The 16,442-nt window shown below is 38.8% G+C and overlaps 3 protein-coding genes across 7 annotated transcripts; all 3 read left to right on the plus strand.

Moving 5' to 3' along the window:
• Positions 1–983: 983 nt before the first annotated feature.
• LOC101175354 (dual specificity phosphatase 29) lies at positions 984–8,315 on the plus strand. Of its 5 annotated transcripts, none has more exons than XM_078937289.1 (6): positions 984–1,072; positions 1,419–1,501; positions 3,148–3,189; positions 4,279–4,510; positions 4,586–4,806; positions 5,528–8,315. In XM_078937289.1, exons 4-6 carry the CDS (start codon positions 4,356–4,358, stop codon positions 5,731–5,733), a joined length of 582 nt encoding a protein of 193 aa, XP_078793415.1. In that variant the 5' UTR covers positions 984–1,072; positions 1,419–1,501; positions 3,148–3,189; positions 4,279–4,355; the 3' UTR covers positions 5,734–8,315. The 5 variants fall into 5 exon arrangements, with proteins under 5 accessions (XP_078793415.1, XP_004080445.1, XP_023804959.1 ...); XM_004080397.5 differs by having other exon boundaries at positions 4,282–4,510; XM_023949191.2 differs by lacking the exon at positions 3,148–3,189.
• A 37-nt stretch (positions 8,316–8,352) lies between these two features.
• LOC101175113 (dual specificity phosphatase 29) lies at positions 8,353–10,703 on the plus strand. Its single transcript, XM_004080396.4, has 3 exons — positions 8,353–8,635; positions 8,871–9,088; positions 10,099–10,703. Exons 1-3 carry the CDS (start codon positions 8,508–8,510, stop codon positions 10,299–10,301), a joined length of 549 nt encoding a protein of 182 aa, XP_004080444.1. The 5' UTR covers positions 8,353–8,507; the 3' UTR covers positions 10,302–10,703.
• Positions 10,704–14,227: 3,524 nt separating this feature from the next.
• Positions 14,228–16,231, plus strand: LOC101170714 (dual specificity phosphatase 29). The gene is made up of 4 exons (XM_023949190.2): positions 14,228–14,358; positions 14,443–14,629; positions 14,707–14,930; positions 15,006–16,231. Exons 2-4 carry the CDS (start codon positions 14,460–14,462, stop codon positions 15,206–15,208), a joined length of 597 nt encoding a protein of 198 aa, XP_023804958.1. The 5' UTR covers positions 14,228–14,358; positions 14,443–14,459; the 3' UTR covers positions 15,209–16,231.
• The last annotated feature ends 211 nt before the right edge of the window (positions 16,232–16,442 follow it).

The following is a 16,442-nucleotide window of genomic DNA, read 5'->3' on the forward strand; positions in this document are numbered from 1 at the left end:
ATTTTCATTGGAGTGGGTCTTTAATGCGCATTCAGTGACCAATTACTATACAGTATTGTCTTCTGTTTAGTTTAGTTTGTCATTGTAAATGTGATGGGAAAAATTTTTACACAAAAATAAATCTTCAAAGTAAGTATTTAGGCTCCTAATTTGTTTCATCCATTTTATTTTAGCCGTTTCGACCAATTTTCTTTGTCAGCTCTGTTAGGGTTTCCTGAAAACATAAAGTGTTTTATCCTTCCTTGTTAAAAAAAAAAGCTATGAAATGTAAATAAACCTGTTTTATTTATTTGTTGTATGAGGAAAGAGATTGTGATTTTAAGATATTTCTTTTGTGAAATAAATTTTCTTTACTTTGTGGTCGACCAAATGTATGATGAAATGCTTTTTTTTCAATTTCGACTGCAAGAATTCTGAGCTTAATCAAAATGGTTTTTTTTTCAACTAACTGTGAAATCAACAAATCTACATAACATTTTCATGACAATAAATTGTAACGGCAACGATTTTTACAAGTTATTGAAATTTTTATTCTGAAAGCTTGGTATATATATCAGATTCAAAAGATTATCATTTTAATTCATTTGTATTCTTGGATGTTTTAATTTAATTACAATTCAGTGGTTGATTTAAAAATCTTTTTTTAAAGAACAGAAGGTTTGGGGAAAAAAACTTGCAGCACTGTCCTACTTGTAATTTGACCTTAAAATCGTTATATTACCAATATTTTTCTTATGCTTTCCAATGAATCACAACTATAATTATTAGATATTTCACATGATGTAGAAATGACTTGCTCCAACAGATAAAAGAACGACAAGAAAGGAATGCTTCATTTTGATCTTATTCGGGAAAAATTAAAAAGCAGTGTCCTCTGCACCCTCTTGTGCTTGCAGCTCAGGCAGCCTGTAAGGAATGCAGAAGATGATGCCAGAATTATTTTGGGCATTGATTCAGATGTTAAAATAGCAAAAAGGGTTGCAGGGCAGATTACCAAAGAGAACACACACAGTTGTGCTGTCAACCTACATGGAGATCTTCACAGAGACCATTGAAAGCGAATCCAGTCAAGGCAAGTGTTTTTTCTAACAATTACTTTTTAACCCCTGTGCTATCCTAGGTCATCTAGACCCACTAGACAGTGCGCTGAAACTTTTTTCTTCTATGATTTGTGATCTTCACTGGTGTCCATGGATTACATGAAATCTTTCCACCTTTATTCACCTTTGTCACTGTAGGGAGAACACGTCAATGTAAGGGTGGGGTCATCTAAGATAGCACAAGGGTTAAAAGAAACATGCAAAAATATATACTTTATTGTATTAAAAAGTAATGCAGCTATGCAGGTTAAAAAAAATATGAATATTTACCTTGCCTGATGACTTATTATTTTAGTTTTTTGTTGTTGTTGTTGTTAGTTTGCCTAAAATTCAGTTGAACCAAACCTGACAAGTGGGAGAAAGAGGAAAAGGTCAAAGAACAGAGAATTGAACCAGTGAAGGTAAAAAAAACAAAATCACTCATTTTTCTTCCATTTTAACCGCAGGCATTTTCCCATACATAGCATCTTTAATTACACAAAAGTGGAGCAGGAAGGACAGGTTAGCCTAAGGGTGGAAGCTGTGCAAGCAGTGCTGCAGATCAACATGTGCACCAGGGAAATCTCTTTTCTTGCCCTCACTGTGGGAGGGAGGAAAGGGTTGTACTTATAGATCAATGAGGAGAAAGAGGAGCCTCCAGTTATTCCAGTTGTGCAAAGATACACCTCGACTTTGACTAGGTCATGTTCTTTTCTTGCAAGGAATTGGAAAACACAGCACTTGCATGCAGGGAAATATAGAGTCATCACAATGTTTGAATGCACTTCCATATGCCGCGACAGCTTAACAAAAGGTCACAGAAACAGATTTGGCCTCAATGGCTTAAATCCCCGTGGAGAAAAACTCTCCCAGGATAAATGCAAATAGGAAGCCGAGCTGCCCACAGTTTCTTCACCGGCAGGAACATCACTTGTACATCCTCATCCTGAAGCACAGTCCTTCACCTGACAAATTGATGCTAATGTATACAGTGTGAGTCTCTCCAAAGCCTGGTGTATAAATTGTAAATGTGAAAGTTAAAGTTGCCGACAGGAGAGGAAAATATATTTATTGGGCCAAAAAGCCAATTTTCTGTATAAATAAACTGCTGAACTGTATGTGAAAAACTGAGAGCATTGTGAGGTCAGCCTATAATTATGTAGACTTGTGGTCCTGTGCTTGTGTGGAGTGCATTTATTAACATAATTGCAATCTATATTTAAAGGGTACACTCCCTTGACATTGGATGTTTGAGTATTACATTTTCTTACAATAAAACCCACATTAAGTTTTCTGTTAGAGTTAAAAATGTCTTTTGATAAGGGATATGGTAATCCCATTATTTTGTTTGCATTCTTAGGTAAAAGGCGTGCCGTCTATTGCACAAGCTAAGGTGTCAGATCAATTGTGCACATTTCTTTTGTTTCCAAAATACATGTATTACGCATCAGTAAAGACCAAATTAAAAGCAAACTTATAGAGAAAATTCAGAGAAATGATTAAAAATTCTCTATATTATTCCCCCGTAGAGGTTTCAGTAGACCTAATGTCCCATTCATCCTTTTTGACTCTCTATTTACAAGTGTTCTATCTATATAAGTGTTACCAGTGCTCTATTAATTAATTGGAAATAATTACTACTACTGTTAATTACTGTGTTGTACTTTTGAACATAAACAAAAGGTCAACATAGTGTCTTGATGCCATCACCATCTGTTCAATTCGACGTTAAGTTGATTTTTGGCAGGAAATCTCTGTTTTTTTCTTTCTAAGTGATCTTTAATAATTTATGGTTTATATTCATCCATGATAGGGTCAAATAAAAAATAAAAAAATTTCTGAAACAAAACCAGATTCTTTTCTAGTTCTTTTCATTGTGGAAGATGTCCAAAAAGTTATCCAGCCTTAATGCTGCCAATATGTTTATATCAACCAACTGGAACATTGAACAAACACAAATGTCAAATATCTAAGATAACTAAGTTTCAGTGGGAAAAATCATTGAGGAAATGATAAATATTTGTCACACTGCTTCCTTTCTGCTAAATCTCTTGCTCCTAACCCACAGGGTTGTGATCGACACATCGGATATTATCCAGTATGATGCACGGTCAGTTATAAAATCTCGTCTTAATGTGAGAACTTCATTCTTGGATATAACTTTTTTTTCTTTCAAGCTGATCGAGCATGAATTATGTAAAGCTCAAAATCACAACCTTCTCAAAGTTCTGAAGCCTGGCACTTGTATCCTCTCACTTCCTCCTCCATCTCTTTTATTTCTATTTCAACCGCCCCACCCTTTTTTCTCCTTTTCACACTTTTCCCCTTCTCTCTTCCCTCTGTAAAAAATGCATAAATAATGTATATATATATATATATATATATATATATATATATATATATATATATAATATATATATAATCTTCTGCAATCTTCTGATGCACAAAGGGTATAATGGTGTAAAACCCTTTTCGTTTTTCATTTTATATATATATATATATATTATATATATATATATATATATATATATATATATATATATATATATATATATATATATATATATATATATATATATATATATATATATAATATTAATATATATATATATATATATATATATATATATATATATATATATATATATATATATATATATATATAATATATATATATATATAAAATGAAAAACGAAAAGGGTTTTACACCATTATACCCTTTGTGCATCAGAAGATTCGCAATCTCTATTGTAACAGTAATTTCTGTCCAACACAAGAGGCTTTCAGCTCTTATCTGTTTGCTCAGCTGCTGGACAGGACAAGTTGAAGAATGAAAGAAGAAAAAAAGAAAATATGGGAAGAAAAAGAAAAAAAGAAAATAAAAGAAAAATGAAACGATAACCATTTATGATGGGGATGAGCTTACCCGTCCACTTGCATCTAATTGGTAGCAGTTGGTTGAAAAGGAGATTTTTTTCTTTCAGTTCAGCTCCAGACTGATCTGAATCCACCTGTCACATCTCAGTCTTTTACCCTGACATCTAAATGAAACCCCCTAAAAACATAAACTCTCCAGTCCAACAATGGCAGAATGTTTAAAGTCATTTCCAGAGATCAGGCCTTTGCTGACTTCCTGACCCCCACCCCCCAGGCCTGTGTGCTTCAGGCATTATCAACAGTTTCTGTCTGTGCTTCCCAGCAGGCACAGTTGTCCAAACTTCATAAAAGTAAAAAGAGCAGCTCTTCGTTGTGAAAGCAGAAGTGGAGCATCCAGACATGCCTAAAGGCTTTACCTGCCTGGCGAGCCCTGAGGGGGGAGACGACAGGTATGAGACCCCTCCAGCATCTGAGCTTCACAGGCTAATGTGGACAAAGAAAGGGACCAGCAACCATCTGGATGAGGTTTTCCCAAGAATATACATCGGAGACATGTGAGCATCAATGTTAGAAAGTCATTTTAAATATGATGGTGTATGGTGGCGTCAGATTTTTTTTGTTTCATTTAGGCACGCGGCCAAAGACAAGAGGAGCCTCCAGGCTCACCTAGTCACCCATGTGCTCAACGCCGCTGATGGGAAGTTCAACGTAAACACGGGACCCAGCTTCTACCGGGACACCAAAATCACTTATTATGGTGTGGAAGCTTTCGACATGCCATCCTTTAACTTGAGCCCCTTCTTTCACCCTGCAGCAAATTTCATAAGAACTGCTTTGAGCTCGCCAACAGGTGAGGGGCTCCCAAAGACCTCAAGATCTCTTCTGCCTTTCACACATTAGCTTAGGAAGGACAAGGCCGGGTGCAGACACGGTTGTCCATCACAACAACCCCCCTAGATGTATTGTTCATTAACATGCAAATCAAATACTAAACACAATATCAAGCTAATATCTTTCCCCACACAGTAATCTTCTCGTGGGCTCAAACCTTTGTCAGGAAAATTAGTTTTAAATGGATTGCTCTGGTAATTTGTAAGTAACACTTTTATTGGACATGGAAATTACACAATTATGTTTGTGCTCCGTGCCTGCATGCCCTGTTATGCAAAGTGAAGCCAGTATCTGACATGACAGTAATAAGATGAGGCCTCCTCCTTCACATGTTGGCTGATCGAGGGCTCCAGTGTGTGGCGGGGGCCACAGTAATCCCCGGCTGCAATACATCGAGGCCAAGACAGTTCAATTACGCGCTCCTCTGCGCTCTAATCCCCAGTTCTGATAAGGAACCAGGGATTACTATGCTAGAAACATTTGTTGCAGCAATGTTAAAACTTTTAGTCTAGAGTTGGAAATACTCCACAACATGCATGGATTTTACTCCAACGGACAAAATTGAATGTCCAAAAATCAGTAAATAGTTACTTGATTGTTTAGAAATTGAGCCTTTTGTGGGTGAAATTCTACCAAGAAAAAAATCTGAAAGGACTGTTTCTGTTTCTGATGACTGGCAGGGAAGGTGTTCGTCCATTGCGCTATGGGGCTCAGCCGCTCATCCACCTTGGTTCTGGCCTACCTGATGATTCATGAACGCATGACACTAGTGGATGCCATCAAAGCCGTCAGCACCAACAGGAACATTTCACCCAATGAGGGTTTCTTGGAGCAGCTCAGAGAGCTGGACAAAAAGCTCCACTGCCATGGAATGTCAAGAAGCTGAAGCACAGTGACTGGATTCCTCCTGGTGTATAGAGAGAACCCAAACAGATGCAGTTGTTCTCACGATGCTCTGCCATGGACAGTTATAAATATTATATATTTAGCTTCTGACTTCCAGATTGAATCACATCTTAAAATGAATGCTATGACTGCTAACTGAGTCTATTATGAAATAATTGCTTGTGAATAATTGCTTGTTAATATTGGAATCTACCATTGACTGTGTATGAGAACGGGACTGAGTGACCCCTACCCCCCTGGGCGTTCCAAACAGGAAGTACCTGCTCGCCCCAAGACTTCTATAGAGAAATAAAAAGCTATTATTCGGTTAATATATTAGTCAGAATAATCATTCTTGTTCTGATACCCTTTTTTTTTAAAGATGTTCTTGCTAATCCTCATTTTTTTTAACACCTTACTTTTTTCATTGCAAGTTTCTCAAGTTATAAACTGGCCATTCAGACCCCTTAGTAAAAGTTTGGGGTCTCACGTAAAACATTCAAGACATTTAACTGACAGATTCTCCAGAACAAGCTTTAAGTAGTAGGGATGTGGACAATCAACAAGCTCAATCCTGATTGGCGAGAGTGGTTGCTATAGAGACTTAACAGAAACATAGACCGACCCCTACCAACCAACGCTTACAAAATGGCGTCAGTATCACAAAAAAATGGCAACTAAATTGACTTAATTCCGTTGGAGCAAGAGGTAAACCATTTTCTGTGGGTGACATCACAGTTTATCTGTCCAGTTGTCTCATGCAGTCAGTGGTGTCTACTTCAATATTCAAAACTTCTAAATTTTTGGGTTCTATTTTTATTCATTTTGAAAAGAAAGTAGAGGTGTTGATTTCATATGCTAATGGCTATCAACTCCTAAGCAACACAGCCTTACCAAGTGTGTTGCAAATACAAACACAACTTCTCATTTGGTCTGTTCGCATATTTAAAAAAATGTACTGGTGTGTCATCCAGCCAATGTGTCAACCATACATTTCTGTTCAGATCAACTTTGACAAAAGCTTTAAAAAAAAACTAAATAAATTAAGTGCAAAGTCTAGAGTCCAACCAAGACTTTAGATTTTGTGATAGGAAGCTAAAATTTAATTCAAACATTTGCCTATTTTGTGGATGTGGGTGAAGGTTGTCATTCAAGGTGGCGTTGTCTTGAAGTTGAGTCATAGCAACTGGACTTAAAACCTTCGTCCTTGAAACAGTTCTCAGCTCTTTATCAGTCTAAGTGGTGCATGATTACGTCCATATTTGGATCCTCCAGGTGGATTTCCCCCTCATTTCTGCAAATAGAAGCAGTGTAGTTTATACAGTCCGGTGCAGGGAAAATTGCTCATTGGAGAAACAAAAAATCAGCTTAAGACCAGTTTCTGTCATTTTCATCTAAGAGACAAAATTATAATAACCATTGGATTTATCTGCACTTTTCCAGATGCTCAAAGCGCTTCCATTGTGTGCATTATTCATTCACTCCTCATTCATACTTGGTGATGGTAAGCTACTGGGGCAGACTGACGGAGGCGTGGCTGCCAGTTCGCGCCTACAGCTGGGATCATTCATGTTAACGCAGTAGTGTTAAGGGCCTTGCCCAATTATGGGGCCTCATTGAGTGATGTTAACTGCTCGCTGATATGGTAATTGCCCCATTACCATTGTTCACCTTACCAACCGAGCTACCAAGCCGCCACAAAAGACACTCATTTGATGATCAAAAGGTACAGATTCTTGACAGAGAAGACAAATTGAAAGAGGAGTCAGAGAAGCAACGTACATGTTAATAACCCTTCCCCCTATTGACCATACTGCCCTTTCATTAGTTCCAAAGAACACTAAGATTGTGTTGGAATTCTTTCGCTACTCACTACTTAGTGCAATGTATAGTGTGTTTCCCAGAAGTCTCTGTGAAAAACCAGCGATGCATTGACAATGCATTGACTTGAAATGATTAATAATATGGGAAATCAAGTATTTTAATCTATTTTTATAAACCATCCAGATTTTCATCTTTAGAACACAGTTTTTCTTTAAATAGTTTTTTCTAAAATGTTCATATTTATTTGGTTTTTACTTAGGGAAATTGGTGATGTCATGATGACGTCAAGACTACTTTTTGGATGTTTTAAAGCCTTTTTTAAAATTAATTAATTAATTAATTCAGAGAAGATGGGGATAAAATATATGATTTTTTTCCCCAACCTCTTAGTTCTCCCTATAATGTGCGTGTAAACACATTGTCTGAGTCAAAATTGCACAATAAGAAACATATGGCTAAAATATCTCATGGAATACCCAGCACCAAGTAAAATTATACTGTAAAACTGTATTTTTTCGTACTTCATGAATTATTGTATAAAGCTGTGAATCCATTGTGTTTAAAAGTCTGTTTAGATGACTTGTTCATGCAACAAAGAGTTAGTTTAGATGTAGATCTAAGTGTTGATATTGTGCTTTTTACAAAATGCAGCATTACAATTTGAATTTAAGCTGTGTGATGCAGTTTGTCACAACACAAGTGTTCTGGTCTGTCACAGTGATCTAAAGAATAAATAGTTCTCAGGGCGTTTGCCCAGCACTCTGGTATGTTCAGCTGTCTCATTCCAGTGGGGTGACACTGATATGCGGCTCACATGGTAAACAGCTACAGTGAGGGCCTAATGCAGCAGGATAGAAACAGCAAAATCCCAGGTTAGCAAAGTTTTCTGAGTGTCGAGTTGAATCTAATTTGTGATGATTATACAAGGACACTGACTAGAGAGGTGTAGATATGAGCTCAGAGGAGGAGTCAAAGTATCAGACACCACCCACCTGCGATCTGCTCAGCCTTCTGCTGAAGAACAGACGTCCCACTGGAGCTGTCAATGAAGTTTGGCCCAACCTCTTCATCGGGGATGCGTAAGTGACATTCTCACTTCGGGGCCCCGCTGCAATGTGGTGATCCGATTGTGAAAGTGTTGCTGCAAACAAGTCGTGCATTCAGCCAACTGCTGGGATGAGTAGGAAATCTGTACATTTGAGTCACCAGTGATGCATTTTGTCAGCATATGTTACATAGATGGTCACAGGCAACAGGAAAAAACTGAAGAACCCAACACTCTTAGGCTCTTTTTGTCATGTCTGTCTTTTCCAGGGCATCAGCTCAGGATAAAACCCTGTTATCCAGTCTTGAAATAACACATGTGGTGAATGCTGCAGATGGCCGAGGGCACATTGACACCGGGCCATGCTTCTACAAAGACACCAACATAATGTATCATGGAATAGAAGCACCCGATTGCAGAGCTTTTGACTTGAGCCCATTCTTCACAGAGACAGCTGACTTCATTCACACAGCTCTGAGTGGGAAAGGTGAGCGTTCAAAACAGAACTGTATGGTGAAAATGTATTATGGAGCAGGAAAGGCGGATTATATCAAACATATGCAAAGGTCGGACTGAAAAAATTGAAATTTCTCTCTTTTTTTTGTTGCCAACATCTGAACAGTTTTAACTGTGAAATGGTTCTGTCAAAGCCTTTTCCCTATGTATAAATTTGTGATTTAGTCTTTTTGTGGCATAAAATGAGCTTACGGCAGCCTAACAGCTAAATACTGAGCTATGTTGTGCTTTTTTCCTGTTATGCAAATAAAAACCTTGACGGAAACTTGATTATCCTTAAAGTCCCACTCCAATCACCTTCTGATTAACTCTAAAAGTGCTCCCAGTGGTCTTTTAATCATGATCATGCCATTTTTAGCTAAATTAGTTTTTAAACTGTTGTTTTCTAAGATGTAGTTTCTGCAGAGCAGCAGGAGTTCATTTGAAATTCCCCTCTGAGTTGTGTGTGGGACTGTTGGCGCCTACTTCCCGATATCCATCTGTTTAGGGACTCACTCGCTAGCTTACAGCCCCTCACAACCCCAACCTAGCACTACCACCACAACAAGCAATGTTGGAACTATCCTATTGTGAGCCAGATGCCAGCTCTGACAAGGAAAAGAAAAATGTCTGCTCCTCTACAGGTGGATGCATCAGAATGGAGCAGAGCAGGGAGCTTGTGGCTTGGTATTGTCTACGTCACATCTACAAACTTATTCCAACAGCATTTTTGCTCCTAAATCACAACGATTTGATTAAAAAAAATACTCAGATATGTAAACTTACGCTTAATATTCTTTATACATGTCCTGCGTCGTGAGAAAAATGCCACTAGAAAATCTTTTTTTTAAAACAAAACATGATTTTTATCGGAGTGGGTCTTTACAAAATACTTTTTACACAAGAGGCAATTGCTCATCATAGAAATTAACCCAAAAACTAACATGTTGCTTCTGCTTAATCACAAATAATCTATTTGAGTATTTGTGTGTGTGTGTGCAGGAAAGGTGCTAGTCCATTGTGCACGAGGAATCAGCCGCTCAGCCACTTTTGTTCTGGCCTTCCTCATGATCAAAGAAAGGCTCACCATCGTGGAGGCGGTGAAGGCGGTTTGCAAAAGCAGAAACATCCTTCCCAATGTTGGCTTTCTTCACCAGCTTTGTTACCTGGACTTAACTTTGTCCCTGCAGAGGAGGAAGCCCTAATATGTGGAGGTGGAGAGGTGCTGCAGGAATGTTGGAGAGTTAAATTGGCTTTCAGCGCGCTGTGCGCTTCAGGCTGTGTGGGGTTGTGTTGCAGCCATTTAAAAATCAGCTTTAAAAATAGCAGTAAAAATAATCTAGTCACTTATTATGCTGTCACTGTGCAGTTTCATGACAGCAACAGAGCTGCAGCCGTAATGCTTTGACAGAATAAAGGAGGAAAATGTGGCCACCTAAGGATTTGTCACGACTTAACACTTGACAGTTCCTGAAATTTCCTCCCCAAACGGGACCTTTTTAGAGCTCTGGAATATGCTCTGAAATAAACCAGTTTTGTGTAAAATCAGCACATTTCAAAATAAAAGATTTTACTCTGTTATACGTCAAATAAAAAAATTAACCAAATATCAGTGTAAAAAGGTTTGTTTGGGAACAAATTTTGGGGATCTTTGTCTTAACATCAAATTGTTACTTTCATAGTTTCTGTCTAATTTTTTTTATTCTATATTCAGTATGTTAAATTTCTGTCAAGATATATTTTTTTTTAACTTGTCCTGTCCAGCAGCTGGGCAAACAGATGAGAGCTGAAGGCCTCTTGTGTTGGACATATTTTACTTTAACAACAGGGGTTATGAATCTTCTGACAAACCAGAGGTGTGTCTGAATAAACCCCTTTTGTAATCGAGGCCAAACTTTGTTCATTTTAATCATATTTGAAAACCTTTTTGTGTTTTACCGGACGGAAAAGGAAAGGAGGGAATAAGAGAGAGGGATGTTAGAACGGGGGAGATAGGAGGGTGATAATAGAAGGGGGTAAAACCATGAAGCAGCATAAAGCAACAAGTTTCTGGATGGTTAAACTCCTTAGAGTGAGTTTCAGATTTAATACAAGTCTATAAGGGCGGGGCCTGTCCACACACATACTCAGATATTATGAACAAACCTGCTGGCTCCAAAAATGTTCACATGTCAACATGTACACAATACAAATATTGTTTTACACATGCATACCTATGCCTTCAAACCAACAAGTGTGAAATATTTCATTCAAACACACAAAATTTTAGTGCAGGTGAGCTAACACCTGTGCTAGAGTGAGTGTTCATGTTCCTCTAAAATGGATGATGGAATGTAAAAAGAAGGAGGGAGAGTGCCCAGTCATCCCCACACCAAGACTCCCGCCGCAGCAGCAGCGGCAGCTAGAACCCCCCAATGCCCGCACGATAGCAGATAGAGAACAACCGCCCCCTGGGCGATCACATCCACCAGCCAGGCCAGGGCCAGCAGGACCGCCACGGGGGCCCCCAGAGCCAGAGAGCAGGGAGGCATGGGGGGACAGAGGGTGCAGCCCCGGCCCAACCAAAAGAGTTGCCCCCCCGCCGCGCCAGGAGGGCCCAACGCAGGGCTCTGCCCCAGAAGAGCGCCCACAGCCCCAGACGAGCACCCAGGAGTTCTGGGCATCCCCCCAGGTACGAGCCAGGACCCCACCAAGGGAGACCCACCCCGCGCTCCAGGGAGCCACGCACCCAGCCTCCTGGGCAGGGGCCAGCCGTCCCTGCCCAGGAGGACACCCAGATAGATTTGCTGTTCAGCAGAACATCTAATGTTCTCTATCTTTTTTTCTCGTTCCTTGTGCCCCTCAGAGTATAAAGTTTTTGGCCAGCAAAACCGAAGCAGATGTCACTTTCTGATTCTGGGAGCAAAGTTTTACTTTGCCATGCAATCGACTGGCCATCTGTCCAGGGGGTACCCTGTCCTTACTCAGAAATAGCTGGGATAGGCTCCAGCAACCCTGTAACCCTGAAAGGGATTAAGAAAATTGATGTAAATTTTTATTTAAATTTGTATTTTTACCACCAGATTTGAGGATTCCTTTGATGAAAACAGCAGCAAAGCAGTATCACAGCATTAAGTTCACAATTTTCTATTGCATGTAATCACACAGCAGCTGAAAAAAAACAAAAAAAACTCCAGATGATCAAATTTACAGAAGTTCCTCCACAGTAGGAAAGCAAATTTGGTTCAAGGTTTTGAGGAACAAAATGTGTAACATCTCTCATGCCTGTCCCTAATCAACTCATTCCATTCGAATGCCATGTTTGATCCAGTTTTAAATTTATTCTACACAATGAAATATTTAGAAAATCAGAATTTCAACCACTTTAATTACAACTTTAGTATTTTTTCTCACATTTAGTTTTATTAGAAAAAGTTCTATTAAAAAAAGTTCTATTAAAAAGTTTTATTAGAAAAAGTTCTTTTTTGCTCAATAAATACGGACATTGCTTAAAACTCTGTGCTATATTCAATAACACTGTTAAGAAAATAAACCCCTCCCCTTTGACAACAGCATTTTGATTTTCAACGTCCTCAAACAAATGTGTTTGTTATTAAGGTTTAAAAAAGAAAATTGTTTTGGTGGCAGCAAATAACAGCAGCCCAAAAAAAAAAATAACAACAATAACAAAAATACAAGAAATGTAAAAGCAAAAACAAACAAACAAAAAACAGAGGCCAAATTTGGCCCCGTGGGTTCTGCATTTTCATTTTTTATGCCCACATTCATGAATAAAATGTGTTATTTGTTCTATTCCTTTATTGCAAAGTTATTTAATGTGCTTGTAAAAAATAAATTTAAATTCTACTATTATTTTGAAAATCCACAAAACTAAAATGTTGTTTTTCAAGCACTGAATGGGCTCCCTGTGATCCTTTCTTCCTTTCTGGAGTACAAATGTATTGTTTTTACCAGATATTTTTACTGCTCAATGAAACATCTGGAAAGCATCTGTGAATCTTCAAATATTGCTGCAGGAGATAAAAGACAAAATGTATGAAAATAGCAAGAACATGCAGTTTTGATTGGAAAATAGTCAACCAAACAATACAATTTTTACCCAAATGTTGGTTTCTATAGAGGTCTTTCAAGTCTGACAAATATTGAAATATCACTACTTGCTGCTCAGACCCCTGATGCACCTCAACAAGACAAACAACACAAAGACATGTCTATAAATAAGCAATGCTCCACTTATTTATTCAGATTCCTCAAAACGCTGCGTCTTAACTGCTGCAATCTGGTGACGCACAGTTAAAACTGCGATGTGTCTAAAAAAGCTCGATACAAAATGACAAAAATATGCCAACATGGTCGTGAGCGTGTTTACAGATTCAGGTCAGACTTTGAAAGGAGATGAAACACTGAAGCCATCTTAATAAGAAATGCTCTCCAGAGTTCGCTGGGAGAAAGATGCCGTCAAAATAAAGGGAATTGGATATCACAGGTTTAATGATTTCACTGTCAGAATGAATGATGGCAGAGGATGAAGATAAGACGGAAAAATAAAGGAGTCTGATGGTGTGAAAACTCAGCCTGACATGTTAGCGGTTTCTGCAATACAGCCATCATCCTGCTCTCACGTTTTGGAGCTCGCATTTAGATCTCTGAATGGACCGTGTTTGCCATATAATGGGGAATCAAAGACATGTGCCATCCTGTAAAAAAAGAAAAAAAAAAACTCATCTGCCTGACAGTCTGACACATTTCACTTCTGCTCGGGCCCCTGAGGGCTTAAGAAGAAGCATCCCTAACAGGAGTTGTGAAGCTGCGCTTACATGCTTTCTCCCAGCCTCTGAAGATATGCAGAAAGGCTAAGAGAGGCTGACACAATTTCAAGAAGTCGCAGCTGAGCAAAAGCTCACTGCTCACCCCAGTGAATATGGGCATCCGTTGGCAAGCGCAAAGTTTGGATAACCACAGCTTGCAGCCGGCAGCAGAGATTAAAGCTGTGTGTTTAGATGTGGATGGCAGGGACTGGCCGGGTTGAAGTTTTCCCTACAGGCACAGAACGTGGCAGCTAAGGTCAGGGGCCTGCCACATCACAGCACTAAAAATATCCTCTGCATTTGAAGCTTGTCACAGAGGCGGTTATACAATCTGTGTCCTGACTCAAGGCTGCCAGTACTAGGAAACTTACCATGTTCTGCTTCACAACAAGCTGCCAGAATGCAGAAAAATCAAACTCTTGAGTAAAAAAAAAGAAATAGCCACGCTGAAATGGTGAGTTTTAACAAAGCGTGTGACGAACAGATGTCTTAGTTTGTGACTGTCGAAGGGCATTTCCGTTTCCTCTTCAAACTGAAGCTAAAGAGAGTCAAAGAATGGCTTCCCAAGAGAGGGAGAAAAACGATACGAAAGCAGGAGAGGAATCCATTCCAACTGATGACTATATCACACCTGGGGGCTACGAGCTGGAGAAAATCCTGAACCGTGGGAGTGTGGCTTACACTCATGTCAATGAAGTCTGGCCTAGTGTCTATATTGGGGATGAGTAAGTGCAACAAATGACTGTTCGGCAAAAAATAGCAAGGAATTTGGATGTTTTTACCAAAATGTTGCTTCCTACAGGGAGACAGCAAAAGACAAGGTCAAGCTGAGGAGTTTGGGGGTCACGCACGTCCTGAATGCAGCAGAGGGGACGTGGAACAGCGTGGACACCGGGCCTGCTTACTACACTGACATGAACATTGTTTACTATGGAGTGGTAGCAGAGGACGTGCAGACGTTCGATCTCAGCCAGTATTTCTTCTCAGCGGCTCAGTTTATCCACGAGACACTGAGCGACGCTCAGAGTAAGACATCTGCAGTGAAGTTCCAAACTTCCGATCTCAATGTCTGGAAAACTAAAATCTGATTTCTACTCTCAGATAAACTGCTGGTGCACTGTGTGATGGGAAGGAGTCGCTCCGCCACGCTTTTTCTTGCCTATCTCATGATCTACGAGAACATGACGGTGGTGGACGCCATCGAGCACGTAAAGAAACGCAGACGGATCATCCCCAACTGGGGCTTTCTGAAGCAGCTGAGAGAGTTGGACCAGCAGCTCCAGCAGGAAAGAAGCAGCTCTTGATAGCAGAACATTTTCAGACATTAAGAATCTGAATTTACACTCAGCTAAGAGCTGTGAGACATTTGAGAGATCCATTCTGAAAGTTAATCAAAATAAGGACTAACTTTGAAGACCTATTGATGCAGATCTTGTGGGTATGTAAAATCAGGTATAAACTGGGGACATTTGTTAGTTACACTTTAAGTTGATAAAGAATATGGTTGTAATGATTCATTTTAACAATTTGATTCATATATTTTTGCTGCGCAATACAAGTCATTGGTTCATTTTGAACGATCTGATTCACTGACCTAGAATTGATCCAGGACATCTGTAGCCAAAAATTCAACCATTGTGATTCAGAGATAAATACCTGGGTGTTGAACAGCACAGCTGAAGTTTTCCAGATTCTTTGCATTTCTTGCAAGATAATCAAGCGTAAATTAAATATGTGTACAGACAAGTAAACAAAAATGAATGACTAATTCATTTATACTACAGTTTACTAAAGTTCAGTCCACTGTTGTTTTTCCTCATCAAAATAATCGTCGTTATATATATATATATATATATATATATATATATATATATATATATATATATATATATATATTAATATTAATATATAGCCGTTTTTGTCTTATAAATAAACCTACCATGTCTCAATCCAAATGGTATTTTCCAATATCGATATAATCGATATGATAATAGTAAAGGTCGCTTTGATTTATAACTTGACTCAGACGGATTGATCTACTTGGACTGTAGAATCAATTCATCGATTACCGTACTTACCCCCCCCAATAAAGACCTTTTCATTGAAATTAAGATGCATAGATTAGAAACTACATTTTAGTCACATTAATCCAAATGCAGAGTGACAGATATTCATTTATATGAACTGGAAGCTGCTGCTACTCAGCTATTTTAACTTTGCTGAGATTTTGATGTATTTAAAGGTAGGAATCATTGACCGCCCAAATGAAAAATCACCAAGAACCCAAATCAGATGTTTTGAAGATTAAATATTAAATGTAGACAACATTGACCGGAGTGAGTGTCACATCATCCATAGAAAAGAGTTTCCCTCTGGCCCCAAGTGAGTAAAGTCAATTCAGTTGCCTTTCTTTTTTTTTAAGATAAGGATGCTGCCATGTTGGAGCCAGACGCCGTCAGTAAGTAGCGATTGGTTTCTACGGCAACCACACACTCACCAATCAGGAGTGAACTTGTTGGAAGTCCATCCTCTGCCAAT

Source organism: Oryzias latipes, chromosome 19, assembly GCF_053564925.1.
Source record: "Oryzias latipes strain Hd-rR chromosome 19, Olatipes_Hd-rR_3.1".
NCBI classification, from domain to species: Eukaryota; Metazoa; Chordata; class Actinopteri; order Beloniformes; family Adrianichthyidae; genus Oryzias; species Oryzias latipes.